The sequence below is a fragment of the Lithobates pipiens genome, unplaced genomic scaffold, assembly GCF_037356315.1.
Source record: "Lithobates pipiens isolate NorthernLeopardFrog02 unplaced genomic scaffold, aLitPip1_a1.2 Scaffold_18, whole genome shotgun sequence".
NCBI classification, from domain to species: Eukaryota; Metazoa; Chordata; class Amphibia; order Anura; family Ranidae; genus Lithobates; species Lithobates pipiens.
This window is the reverse complement of record NW_027507758.1, coordinates 501,843,793-501,857,169: the sequence shown is the minus strand read 5'-3', so window position 1 is coordinate 501,857,169 and position 13,377 is coordinate 501,843,793. Positions and strand designations below refer to the sequence as shown.

At 38.9% G+C, this 13,377-nt stretch overlaps 1 protein-coding gene across 2 annotated transcripts in view; it reads left to right on the top strand.

The window, feature by feature from the left end:
• The window catches only part of LOC143988804 (ephrin type-A receptor 3-like), a 321,049-nt gene extending 308,218 nt beyond the window's left edge, over nt 1–12,831 (top strand). For both annotated transcript variants that reach the window (XM_077488668.1, XM_077488667.1), the window contains 4 exons: nt 2,341–2,490; nt 3,526–3,719; nt 8,554–8,694; nt 11,171–12,831. In XM_077488668.1, coding sequence (XP_077344794.1) covers nt 2,341–2,490; nt 3,526–3,719; nt 8,554–8,694; nt 11,171–11,270 — 585 coding nt within the window. In that variant the 3' untranslated portion in view covers nt 11,271–12,831. The remainder of the gene's footprint in view (nt 1–2,340; nt 2,491–3,525; nt 3,720–8,553; nt 8,695–11,170) is intronic.
• Nucleotides 12,832–13,377: the final 546 nt, after the last annotated feature.

The following is a 13,377-nucleotide window of genomic DNA, read 5'->3' as shown; positions in this document are numbered from 1 at the left end:
ATTTCTCGTCCCTCGGGATATCCAGTTGTTGCTCACAGAATTTTGTAGTTATTGGGCCTGTAGCAGTGAAGATGTGACCGATCCGATACAGTCCCTTGTCCAGCCACCACTTAAAGGATTTTATGTCCAGGCCGGGAACGAAGTCAGGATTGTTGAAAATGTGTGCCAAGGGATGGCATTCAGAGGATATGGAGGTATTGGTTTCAAAGTATTCCAGAGGGATAGGGGTTGTGAAAGGATTGGAGTGAGAATGGGGGGTCTTTCCTTGGAGGGATCCATAGTAAATAGTCAGGGGTATAGTTGAGTCCCGCCTGCCTCTCTATTTGGATCCAATCAGGTTTTTCAGATCTGGAATATATTGTAGAAAGCTGAGCAAGTCTCACCGCCTGGTAGTACCAAAATAGTCTTGGCAGTCCTAGTCCTCCCTGTTTACGCTGTCAGAATAGAGTGTTTCTAGGCAACCTGTGTCTCGCTCCCCCCCCAGATAAACCTAACAATTTTCCTTTGGAGTGACTGCAAGTGGTCTTTCCTAAGGTTGATCAGAATAGCTCTAAATAGGTATAAGAGTCTGGGGAGTAATGTCATTTTTTATGGAGTGGATCCTAACCAGCCAGGATAGGTCTTTGTTGGCCCAGGTCTTCAGCTCTGATTCTAGTCTCTGGCCGAATATAGGCTGTCTATTCTAGCTGTAAGGGTAATTCCTAAGCATTCAGTTTTTTAACTATCAGGACCTATGAAAACCCCATCAACATATGCCACATCTTAGTGGAGGTGATCTGATCCAGATATTAATACCCCACAGGAAGTACATTAGTGGTTGTGCTCTCAGTTTGGGCGGAATAATAGGTCCTTCTGTTTTTGTTCTTTCTTTATTGTGTGTTCTGTTTTTGTATAGTCCAATTTATTTGCATTATCTTTAATGTGTGTTTGTATAAATAGCATTGTGAATTATTAAAATATTTATATAGTTTTTTATATGTGCCCTGAAAGTCCATTTCTTTTTCCACATTTCAAATCTATATATAGGATGTGGCACATTTATTATGTAGGGTGTTCTGATTGCCACCCGAGGGCTCAGCAATCAATTTTCCTTGACTACCACAGTTGTGGCAAAGACAAATGTGAGCGATACATATATGATGCATATGATTTAAGTTTGTCTATAGGCACACATAATTAATTGATTGTTTTATTTATGCTAAGCACTACAGTATTTATAATATATATGTATATATATGTATATATATATATATATATATATATATATATATATATATATATATATATATATATATATATATATATATACAAATTCACCATGGGGGGTTGGGGGGGGGTTTACAAAAACTGGTACGCTAAGAATCTGGTGCAGCTGTGCAGAAACCAATCAGCTTCCAGGTTTTCTTTGTCAAAGCTTAATCGAACAAGCTCAAGTTAGAAGCTGATTGGCTACCATGCACAGCTGTGCCAGATTTTGAGTGCACCAGTTTTAGTTAATCGCCCCCTCATGTGTAAAATTGGAAGCCAATGAGTCATGTAGCAAAGTCACTTTAGCCCCTGCCCCCACTTATGAAATGTAGCTCCAGATTGCTAATTCAAGCATAAGGCCCTACATGATATATTCATTATACTTAACGTGTTTCCCAAATTCTTTCCCCATAATAAGTCATTAAGTATTTAGAGCAGTATGTTCTGGTAGTCACATTTCCTCCCTGGGCTATAGTTATGCCCTTGCTTCCTTCCTGAATGGCGCTCATTTATATAGTATACACTGTATTTCACATACGGATCCTCTTTGTTCGTACATGCATACTGCTAAACTGTATTTCTGTGTAAAATAGTTACATAATGCAACATGTTAGTACATTAGAAAAATTATTATTTTGGTTGGTTTTATCATGCTACTGACTCATCTACATTTGCTGAGATTTTTTTTCCCTGTATATGAACATCGCTCCCTTATATTATTCAATAGGTTAGCTGTTTTGAAGCAGCACCCATTATTCAATAGCTGATTTTCCTGTTCTGCCTAGAGAGTGTTGGGTTTCAAATATTGGCTGTTCCCAGTACAAAAATAAAATAAAATAAAATAAACTGTATTAGTTGAGTTTTGAATTCTTATCTAACCACTGTTAGCAATCTGTATTACATTTCCTATTGTTTGTTATTCTAATTATGTTCAGGTGCACTGGTTTGTTGTATTCTGTACCGTTTCCTGACTGTATAATACTGTGGAATATACTGGAGATAAGAAATTATTGGAGGAACAAGTGATAGGTATCTGGTTATGTGGTTATTTGTTTATGTATTATATTGATGGTTCATGTTGTTTTCCAAAAGGGAGGTAAAATCCCCATCAGATGGACAGCCCCAGAAGCCATTGCCTACAGGAAATTTACATCAGCGAGTGATGTATGGAGCTATGGTATTGTGATGTGGGAGGTGATATCGTATGGAGAAAGACCTTACTGGGAAATGTCTAACCAAGATGTGAGTTATGTAATTAAATATACTATATTACAATTTATTTTTTTAATTGAGGAAAAAATAGAAAAAACAACTCTCATGTTGTTTAGCAACTCTCAATCTGTTTTTCTATGTTGCTTACTTCTACTGCACCCTTCAAGAACTGGAATAAAACTGCTACATGCAGTAATGTGTGATCACATTGCAAGTTACTTTGTAGTTATTATCTCTGACAATATACAGCAATCTAGATGAACTTTCCAGTGCGACAATGCATTTCAAAGTGCTTAGAAGTAAACTTGTGCAATCGTCATATATTTTCCAAAATATAAATTTAAGATGGTGGACTGATAGGGGGGTTGAGTGCTACAGAACTCCAGATCGACTGTGTTCATACACATACTCATATACTTTTGCCTTACTAGACCAATAGACAAACTCTGTTCCTGCTCTATCTTTTAATATTGTTTAAGAAACATGGAAATAGGCTTTAAAGGCAACCCATGTTTTGCCCATGACCATAGCCTGCTTATATTTGCTGATTGCTATTCTCCTTCTAATAAACAAGAACTGAATTTACATTTGTGGGTTTGACCTGGTGACAGGATCATTCGTCTAACGTCACCCGTAGACTGACTCTGTGATATTATCTACATCCACAGTAAGGAATATTTCAAATAAAGAATTAGCACATATAAAACAAGCTGGTATTAATAAATAACTTGCACTTATATAATTATTAGCTTTATTATTATTTTGGAATGGTTCATTGGGATATTGCATATTATTATTATTTTTTCTATATGAAAGAATGAGCTTGGATATTTATGTTTCATGTCAAGTAGTTTCCTATTTATATTTTACATGCAGGGAAAATCTGTAATCAGTATAGAAAAAGGTTTATATTCATCAGCACAATTACTAATCACTTCAAAGGTTTGCACCCTTTCATGAAAATGAACATGAAAGAGCATTATCCCCTCTATTTAAAGCCTTCTGTATACTAGGAGAAATTAATGAGTCTGGCTGAACAATAATGGATTTGGTATTTTTTTCTAGGTAATTAAAGCAATAGATGAAGGGTACCGCCTGCCCCCTCCTATGGACTGTCCTGTAGTGCTACATCAGCTCATGCTGGACTGCTGGCAGAAGTGTAGAAGTGACCGGCCTAAGTTTGGACAAATTGTAAACATTCTGGACAAATTCATACGCAACCCAAGTAGCCTGACTGAGCTAGCCAACAGCTCCACATGGTAAGATTTAATTACTGTTCACTATACTGCTACTATCCACTGCTGGTATTGTCACAGAGAAGTATATACACAATGCAAAAATAGAATCCCTAGTGGGTCATTCTGATTTTGTGCACCTACAGTAGTTATCTGATCACATTGTGCAAAACTAAGCAAACAATACCATTTATGAATAATATAACTGCCATTTAGGTGATTTATTTTAAACAACTTCTGTTATTTTGAATGTCACACAGCATTTTTTCTTAAAGTGTACCTGTGACCTGACTATGGATATTTACAGTAAGTTCACACCTGTGTGGCTGCATGGGCCCTGGTTTGTGCGGGCATGAGGGCCCATTCATTTGAATGGGCTGCCATACCCTGAGACACACAGGAAAGTCCCTACACTATTTTTGAATTTGCAGCCCGCACAGGAATCTTGGTTTCCAGTAGGATTTCAATTTCCAGTGCAGGCGGCGTGTCATGAAGATTAACAGAACCTGCCCACGGGCCCCACGTTTCCCTGTGTGGGTGGGTGCGGTTGATGGTATTTGTGCGGATTCTGCAGCGGCACAATCTGCAGGGATATGAACTTAGACTTAAGCATTTCTATATTCTTCTTAACAAGCAGTAAAAGAGATTTAGAGTTCTCACTGGCTTCTATCGCTACAGCCACTGTGGAGTAAATTATCCTCAAAGATTACCACAGACATTTTTAAATTAGCTTGCAGTCAGTTTGTGAACACCTGCTGTTTGTTTATATGAGAAGGCTGTCCGACTGCCAATTCCCTTCTGTCAGAGAGGCGGAAGTGGGAGATGAACATCTATGCTTCTGTTGTGAACTTGAGAATGAATACCTCAACAGTGCTTGCAGCTACAATGAGGAATTTTTTTTAAAGTGCATTTGCTGTTTGTTAATAATATGTAAATATTAGAATGTACGTAGTCTGGCCATTTTTTTTCCTAACTAATTCTGAGTGTTCTTAAGCCTGGCACTAGCCATTCACATTCATTTTCAAGTGTAACTATAAATCCAGAGAATGGTTATTAGCAGAGGAGTTGATTGGCTTTCCTCTGACCCTTGAGCTGTATATGTAATTTGACCTTCTGCTGCTGGGACCTGTTAACAAAACAGGCAATTTACAGCAAGCCTGTAAAGGCAACCTGGTAAGAAAGGGAAAAGTGGCTTAGAGTTCATTTTTGGCTACAAAAGATGCATTTAACAGTTCGTATGCAATATTTGATACTTTCTGAATTAAACAAATGAAAACATATATTTTCCTGTTTTGGTCCCAGTGAAAATATATACAAAACACTTATTCCTTAAAATAGGCCTACTGAGTATTTCCCCTGTAATTCCATAAAGAGATATGGAAAGCACTGCACTGTAGGAAGTCACTGAAGCAAGTGTTGAGAATCCATTTTTTGTAACATAGATATTCAAACTTGTCCTCGAGCTTCACTAGCGATGCACATTTTATAGATATCCTCACAAGGGCACATGCAAATGTGTCACTTAGTTAAATTCATTTGTATTTCTTAGCAGAAACCCACTCACTGTGGGAAAGGCCTGAAGACAATATTAACCTAGCACTTTAACTGGAGAAAACTGGCACACAAGTGAAAACTGCTTTCTGTATTGAATTGCTTCATTTTCTATTTCTTCATTCTGCAGTGACAGAATGGTACAATTTATGAATGAATGATAAAATGTGACTGCTATGGGTAATGGCTTAATTTCTGCTCCAGTTTTGGTGCATTGACCCCTTAACCCTACTGATAGTTATCAACAAGGCCCAGCCTCAATCTTCATGCTGCAGAAAACCAAGAGAATAGTGCAGTTGGGCAAAGCTGAGTACCTGCCTGTCACTTCGCAAGGAAGGATGCATTTGTAGGCAATCAGTGTCCGATAAGATGGCCAGGGCAGTACAGAAAATGCAACTAAGCTTCTCTGTGCCTATTGGAGTCCTTATCAATGTTAGTCAAAGGAATGGGGGGCAAAGCTCACACATTTCTCTTCTTCTTTAATGGGATAATAATGAAGCTGCTTTGCTGGTGATACTGATGAAGTTATTGCAAACAAATTTTCAAAGTCTTTTTTTTTCTATTGGTATCAAGAAGAATATTATTATGTTGTTGTTTTTTTGTGCAAGTTACCACAACACCGTTATCCCGTATTTTTTAAGATTAAAGATACAACTATGTTGGTGTCCCTTGTCAATTTTACATTGTATTTTTTTAAATGTAACTGCCTACTCCCAAACTGTCATTTGAAGTAAAACACATAGTCAAGTATTATTCTTTTTTTTATTGTGCATTATAAAAAATAAAAAATAGACATGCTATCTGCCAAAAGAACTTAACCAAAAAGTGCATTCTATGCATCCAAAAATATAGAAAATATACCAAATTAAATCATTATTCAACTAAAAAAATATTGTCAAAGCAATAATTCCAAGGCCAATAATAAATAACATGTTATCTCCTCTGATTCCGCAACATGTCTGGTTGACGAACGGCCGTTCAGAAACTAACTGAAAACGTCAAAATGAAAAGCGCGAAAAGAAAAGCGCGAATCAACACTCACCAAACTTCTACTAACACAAAATTAGCAGGAGCCCAAAGGCTGGTGCTAAAGAGCTGAAAAAACATGTAGTACATCTAGTAATACGTTCGTAATTGTTGGCCAACATTTGTGTGACTGTGTGCATGCAAGAATGTGTGTATGCAAGACAAGTTTGAGCCAACACCCTCCAGACAAAATTCCACGGTTTTATTGTCGGAAAGTCCAATCGTGTGTACAAGGCATTAGCCTCATTCTGTCTTAATTTGTCTCTGCTTTGACTTTATAGTTTCCCAATAGGAGGGAGGGTGCAGATCACATGCCCTTGTGAAATCCCCTTTATGTTATTTTTTATATGTAACTAAAAGGGATTAGGTGGTGTGCAGCACTACTGGACCTATAGTGGTGAAGAAAGGTATAGCTGTACCTAAATTTGAGGTGAAATCAGTTCAAACTATAATGTCCCTTCTTTTTTACTTGGTACAATCTGAAAGATTCTTCATTTTAGGGTATGGTGGCGTTACAACTGAAGTTGAATGAGCATTGATGATAAAAAAAGTGTTAGATAAACATAGCATATAGTATATATGTATTTCCTAAAGTATAACTAAAGAAAACGCTTTTTAATAGTTTAGGATAGAGTAGAGCTGGACTAGAATACCTGTAATGTTTTTTGTTTTTTGTTTTTTTTGCTGTCTGTGACCCCATTAGGGAGATTCACCCTCTCTATTTGTCCTGTTTACCTTTGTCATTGAAAGTGAAAGAAAATCTTTTACATTCATGAAGAGCCCTGGGGTTTAATCAGGGAGCTCCTCACCTAATTCCTTGTCACGGGTAGCTACCATAGTTAAATTAAGTTTGGCGTTGTTGTACTTTTCTCTTCACTGGGGGACCAGGCACTTGGTTGTACTAGATATGAGAAGTACAGCTCAAGGTCACGTTATGGGTATATGGGGTATTTCATCTAATGGGCAGGGGTTTTCTTGAATCCCTTCGGCCTGCTGGGAGAGGCTATATATTTGGGTGGAGTCAGGTGATCTATGTTCTGTGCCACTCGGACTGCTATCTGGGTGGACATGTGTCGTCTGCCTCAGGCTACTAGGCCAGAGATTGGGCCTATCCCGGGGGGGCATCTGGCTGCCAGGCTGTGTGAGGGCCTATCCAGAAGTAAGAGGGCGGTGGGGAATTGGGACTGTGGCTTGCAGTCCAGTTGTAGGTGACAGTTCTGCCAGCCGGAGAACCTGTCATGGTTAAGGGTAGAAGGGAAGCTGTTGCCACTAAGGGACCAACCACCTTTACCAGGGACCACAGTGAGTAACTGAAGCAAGTACTGGAGCAACATTCTCACTGAACAGGCATGGTGGAGAATCAGGAAACATCATTCTGTGATCAAGTCAGGGACCCAACCAGCAAAGGTGAAACTTGCAGAGCAGCCTTGTGTGTCAAGCTAGGGACTGAGCCGATCAGCAGGGGTGAAGCTTGAAGGTATCGAAAGTGCCAAGCTAGGGACCCAGCAGGGAAGTGTGGGAGATGCTTGAAGGAGATACCACTGCAAAAGCCTTGAGGAGCTCATGGGATTCATAGTGAATCAGTGGGTCCAGTGAGAGACCAGGAGCTCAAGGGGCTGAAGAACTACAAGTAGAAGTTGTAGTAAAGCTGAGAGAATTGTTACATTTGAATTAGGAACTGTTAAGTACTGTAGCCATGGGGGACAGCAAACCTGCACATGCAGAAGTGGCACCTTGCTGGGGCCTATCCCTGTATGGCTGTCCTCCTATTGAAGCCTTGGTGCCTGCCTATTGAAATTGAAACTACTTAAAGGGTGTCCTGGCCCCAACCCTCTTTCCCTTGCAAAATATAAAAGGACTGTTAAAAGAAATAAAACTTCTTTTGCATCCAAGAAATGTCTGGCGCCCAATGACTTCTACTACCTTTGCACCCACTAAGCCTCACAACCCACTACATATTGAAGGATATCAACAGTCTGTGGCCTCAAAGGTTCTCATTAGACTGGAAGAGATTAGAGATTCTGCTACATTCACTATCCAAAGGGGCACTAGTTCTGATGACCTAGGAAGCCTCAAGGGATTTCCTCTCACTTCCTGTTTTGGCTATGTGACAGTATGTGAGGGTAAATCTCCACAATTGGACACGAATGGGCAAAAAAAAATGACAGAATATAGCACTCCCTTAATCTATCTAAAATGGAAAAAATTGCCTATAGTTCTACTTTAAACTGTAGCTTCTAAAATGTATTCAATCGATTTACTTCAGTTGACTTTTTTGCAGGCAGGACCCAAGCATGACTGACTCATTTACAGTCACCAGTGTGGAGGAGTGGTTAGAAGCCATCAAGATGAACCAATATATAGAACACTTCACAATGGCAGGATATGTTACCCTAGACTCTGTGCTATATCTAAGCAACAGGTAAGAGCCAATCTAATGTATTGCTGCTGTAATATAAGCATTGATGGATACATAATACCCTATAATTGATGTAATTTCCCCAAATAAAACAAATACAGCATCTACATCTTTAAGCTTGTAAACTAATAATGGCCCACTATTGTGTTACTTTGTCACATATAAAGTATCTCACAAAAGTGATTACAACTCCCCACATTTTTGTAAATATTTTATTATATATTTTCATGTGACAACACTGAAGAAATTACACGTTGCTACAATGTAAAGTAGTTAGTGTACAGCTGGTATAACAATGTAAATTTGCTGCCCGCTCAAAATAACTCAACACAAAGCCATTAATGTCTAAACTACTGGCAACAAAAGTGAGTATACCCCTAAGTGAAAATGTCCAAATTGGGCCAAATTAGCCACTTTTCCTCTTTAGTGTCGTGTGAGTCATTAGTATTACAAGGTCTCAGGTGTGAATGGGGAACAGGTGTGTTAAATTCTGTGTTATAGCTCTCACTCTCTCATACTGGTCACTGGAAGTTCAACATGACACCTCATGGCAAAGGACTCCCTGAGGATGTGAAAAAAAGAATTGTTGCTCTACATAAAGATGGCATAGGCTATAGGAAGATTGCCAAGACCCTGAAACTGATCTGCAGCATGGTGGTAAAGACTGTACAGTGATTTAACAGGACATGTTCCACTCAGAACAGGCCTCTCCATGGGCGACCAAAGAAGTTGAGTGCACATGCTCAGCATCATATCCAGAGGCTGTCTTTGGGAAATAGACGTATGAGTGCTGCCAGCATTGCTGCAGAGGTTGAAGGGGTGGGGGGTCAGCCTGTCAGTGCTCAGACCATACGCCGCACACTGCATTAAATTGGTCTGCATGGCTGTCATCCCAGAAGGAAGCCTCTTCTAAAGATGATGCACAAAAAAGCCCACAAACAGTTTGCTGAAGACAAGCAGACTGAGGACATGGATTAATGGAACCATGTCCTGTGGTCTGATAAGACCAAGATAAACGTATTATGTTCAGAAGGTGTGAAGCGTGTGTGGCGAGAACCAGCTCAGAGTACAAAGACAAGTGTATCTTGCCTATAGTCAAACATGGTGGTGGGAGTGTCATGGTCTGGGGCTGCATGAGTGCTGCCAGCACTGGGGAGCTACAGTTCATTGGGGGAACCATGAATGCCAACATGTACTGTGACATACTGAAGCAGAGCATGAACCCCTCCCTTCAGAGATTGGGCTTTAGGGCAGTATTTCAACATAACAACCCCAAACACATCTCCATGACAACCACTGCCTTGCTAAAGAAGCTGAGATTAAAGGTGATGGACTATCCAAACAGGTCTCCAGACCATAAACCTATTTGAGCATCTGTGGGGCATCTTCAAAGAGAAGGTGGAGCAGCGCATGGTCGCTATGTGATGTCAGAGGAGTGGAAGAGGAATCCAGTGGCAACCTGTGAAGCTCTGGTGAATTCCATGCCCAAGAGGGTTAGGACAGTGTTAGAAAATAATGGTGGTCACACAAAATGTTGAGACTTTGGGCCCAATTTAAACATTTACACTTAGGGGTTAGGGGAAGGGGTGTACTCACTTTTGCTGCCAGTGGTTTAGACATTAATGGGTGTGTGTTGAGTTATTTTGAGGGGAAAGCAAATGTGCACTGTTATACAAGCTGTACACTCATTAATTTACATTGTAGCAAAGTGTAATGTCTTCAGTGTTGTCACATGAATGGATATAATAAAATATTTACAGAAATGTGAGGGGTGTACTCACTTTCATGAGATAATGTGTATATATATATATATATATATATATATATAGATAGATAGATAGATAGCTAGATAGATAGATAGATAGATAGATAGATAGATAGATAGATAGATAGATAGATAGATAGATAGATAGATAGATAGATAGATAGATAGTGCAGGCCAATGCAAATGGTCCTCAGACAACTGTCTGTTTTTTTTTTTTTGCTATTTGACTGAGCTCTGTGCACAAAGCCATGAGCAATTTTGTTTGATTGTGTTTGATAATTTTGGAACTTGAATGGCCTTTACAGAGCCTCGACCTCAACACTGTCGTTAAGTTTAGTTTTAACACCGATGAGTCCAATAACTGGGTAAAATGCTCTTTCAAAGGAATGGGCACAAATTCCACACATACTCCAATATATTGTAAAAACCTTTCTCAGAAAAAAAAAAGCTCTTATAGCTGCAAAAGGAGCACTTAATATTAATATCTATGGTTTTGGAATTGGATGCCCAATAAACGTATATAGGTGTGATGGCCATATTGCGTAAATGCACAGCTTGACGACACACCACTCTCTGTCTTTCCATTGTGGCTTGTTCAGTTGAAGTTATCTTTATCATACTTTAGGGTAGAACATAGTGAAATGCGTCTATGTAAAAAGTGATCCTCTTGCTTGATTTATGTACACTCACTTTTCTTGTCTTATGTTCTTTCAGTGAACTCAGCAAAATTGGCATCAACTTAGCTGGCCATCAGAAGAAAATCCTCTCCAGCATACAGAATCTCCAGGCACTAGGGACTCATGTGCAAATCTGACAGCAGCTTGGAGTTTACCATGTCCTTGATACTCTGCAGGAGATGTACTGAGCTGTACCAGAAGCAGTATACGCTGTGATTGCAGCTGACCTTCCAATAACACAACTACTGCAGGGAATAATAATCTCTTCCCAATGTATATCAGTGGGAAAAACGTCTAGATTTCTGACTACGGTGCCTTTGGACAGGTGTTTGGACAAATAAAATCAGTGTGAACTCAAAGCCACATTACACACTGTTAGAGTTCTTTAAACTGAATTACTCTTGATGGTACAATGTAGTGGAATGTGTCTGTGTAAACAACAATGGTTTCAAGTGACGAAGTGTTTCTATGTTACGGGAAATGGTATTGGACTGATTAGTGCATAGGATCTTGTCCCACATTGTCTCATAAAGAACATCCATCATTATTGTTGGACACAGTCAACGATAGTACTTTATGGTATTCCTAAGCAACAACTATATTTATCATCTATGGAGTGGTGTACATCACAACTTTTCTATGAGTAGTTGACAGATGGAACTTCACACCTTTAAACCATTCATATACCTTTACTAATAATTATTTCTACTAAATGATCCCATCTACCGCGATGAATAGCTTAGAATACATAATATTTCTGCATAATTCTGAATAAACAATGCACTGCCCCTCGTTCTCACATCTGAGACTTGTAGTCTTCAGTCTACTGCTCCTTCACTCCATATTGTCAAGAAATTCAATAAATCCATCTAGCATTTGTATTCTGCATTGATAGTCGTGTCTTTTAATATAAGAACCACAGAGCACGTGATCAGAACTACTCCCATTTTAAAGCATTTGCGTAAGGTTTTTATTTTTAATCAAGCTCAAGGATATCTTCGCTCTTAGCTAAGCCTCTGTGCTTCGTTGTCTGAAGTTCAATGCCTAAGAGGTTGCGTTTTCTACCCACTCACATGGAAATGGAATTCAGCCTATTTGAAATGTCTCTTTCATTCATTCTTTCATTCCATAGGTGCAGCCATGACACAAGAATGTTACCGGGTTTTATCGTTGTGACAAAATCACTTTTCTTTCATAGAAAAGATGTCAGAGTTTGTGTGTGAAAACAACAACATATTTTGTGACACAGCTGCGGTGACATAGTGTTTGTGACTCCATCTTGTTCGTGAAAAGAGTTCTGAGATGTATATAGCTGTCAAGAAATTTTGTAAAGCAAACACATTGTAGCACAACTCTGCTTTGTTGGGTTTGTACACAATGATGTGTTCATTCTGTGTGCCATAATTAAATGTTAGGCCCTTTTCATTACCAGGGAGGGGACTTCTCAATATGTGATGCAATTGATGAATTTTTTCCCCCATCCAAAGGAGGGGCTGGTTCTGTATCAAGCTCCTCCCACTGCTTGGTGTCATGTCTACAGAGCTGAAATGTTCACCTGATAGAACGAGAACAACTTGTACAAACCACAAAACTATACCAATGTGGGCTGTTTTATGTATAAATCTCTATATATTGTAAATATGTATATACATTTCTTTTGAATGTTAATAAAACAACAGAACCATATAACACAGTAAACGAAGGGTTCATTATTTATGTGCCGAAAATAACTAAACCAACATAAATTTTTAATGAAAATAAAAGCCTCAGGTAGATTTTTTTCTGATGGGTAATTCATTTTAGTGTCTACGTATAGGAAAATTCTTTGATTTTTTGTCAGGTTCCTCACTATGACAACAAGACATCCTTATTACTTTGTTCTTTGCTAAAATGTTCTCACACTAAAGGGAAGCACCAGACAAAAGACAAACTGCAATTACCTGTCTATGTGAATTTGTATTTTATAAATAGGTATTAAATCCAAAAATAAAACATAATATATTGCAATTTACCAATCCCTAAATGTTAATTCACAATGTAAAACTTCTGTCACTGCACGGACCCACAGGAATTTTCATTTCCTATGTGTCCCATTCACTACAACACAGCCTAGCGCTGAGCTGCAGCATGCTGGCCCAAATCACACTGCGATGTCAGGCAGCACAGCGCGCTGCTGAACAGTGTACTGAATGAAGTGTACATTTTGTACACTTCAAATAAAGCTTATACAAAACAAAAAAGGAG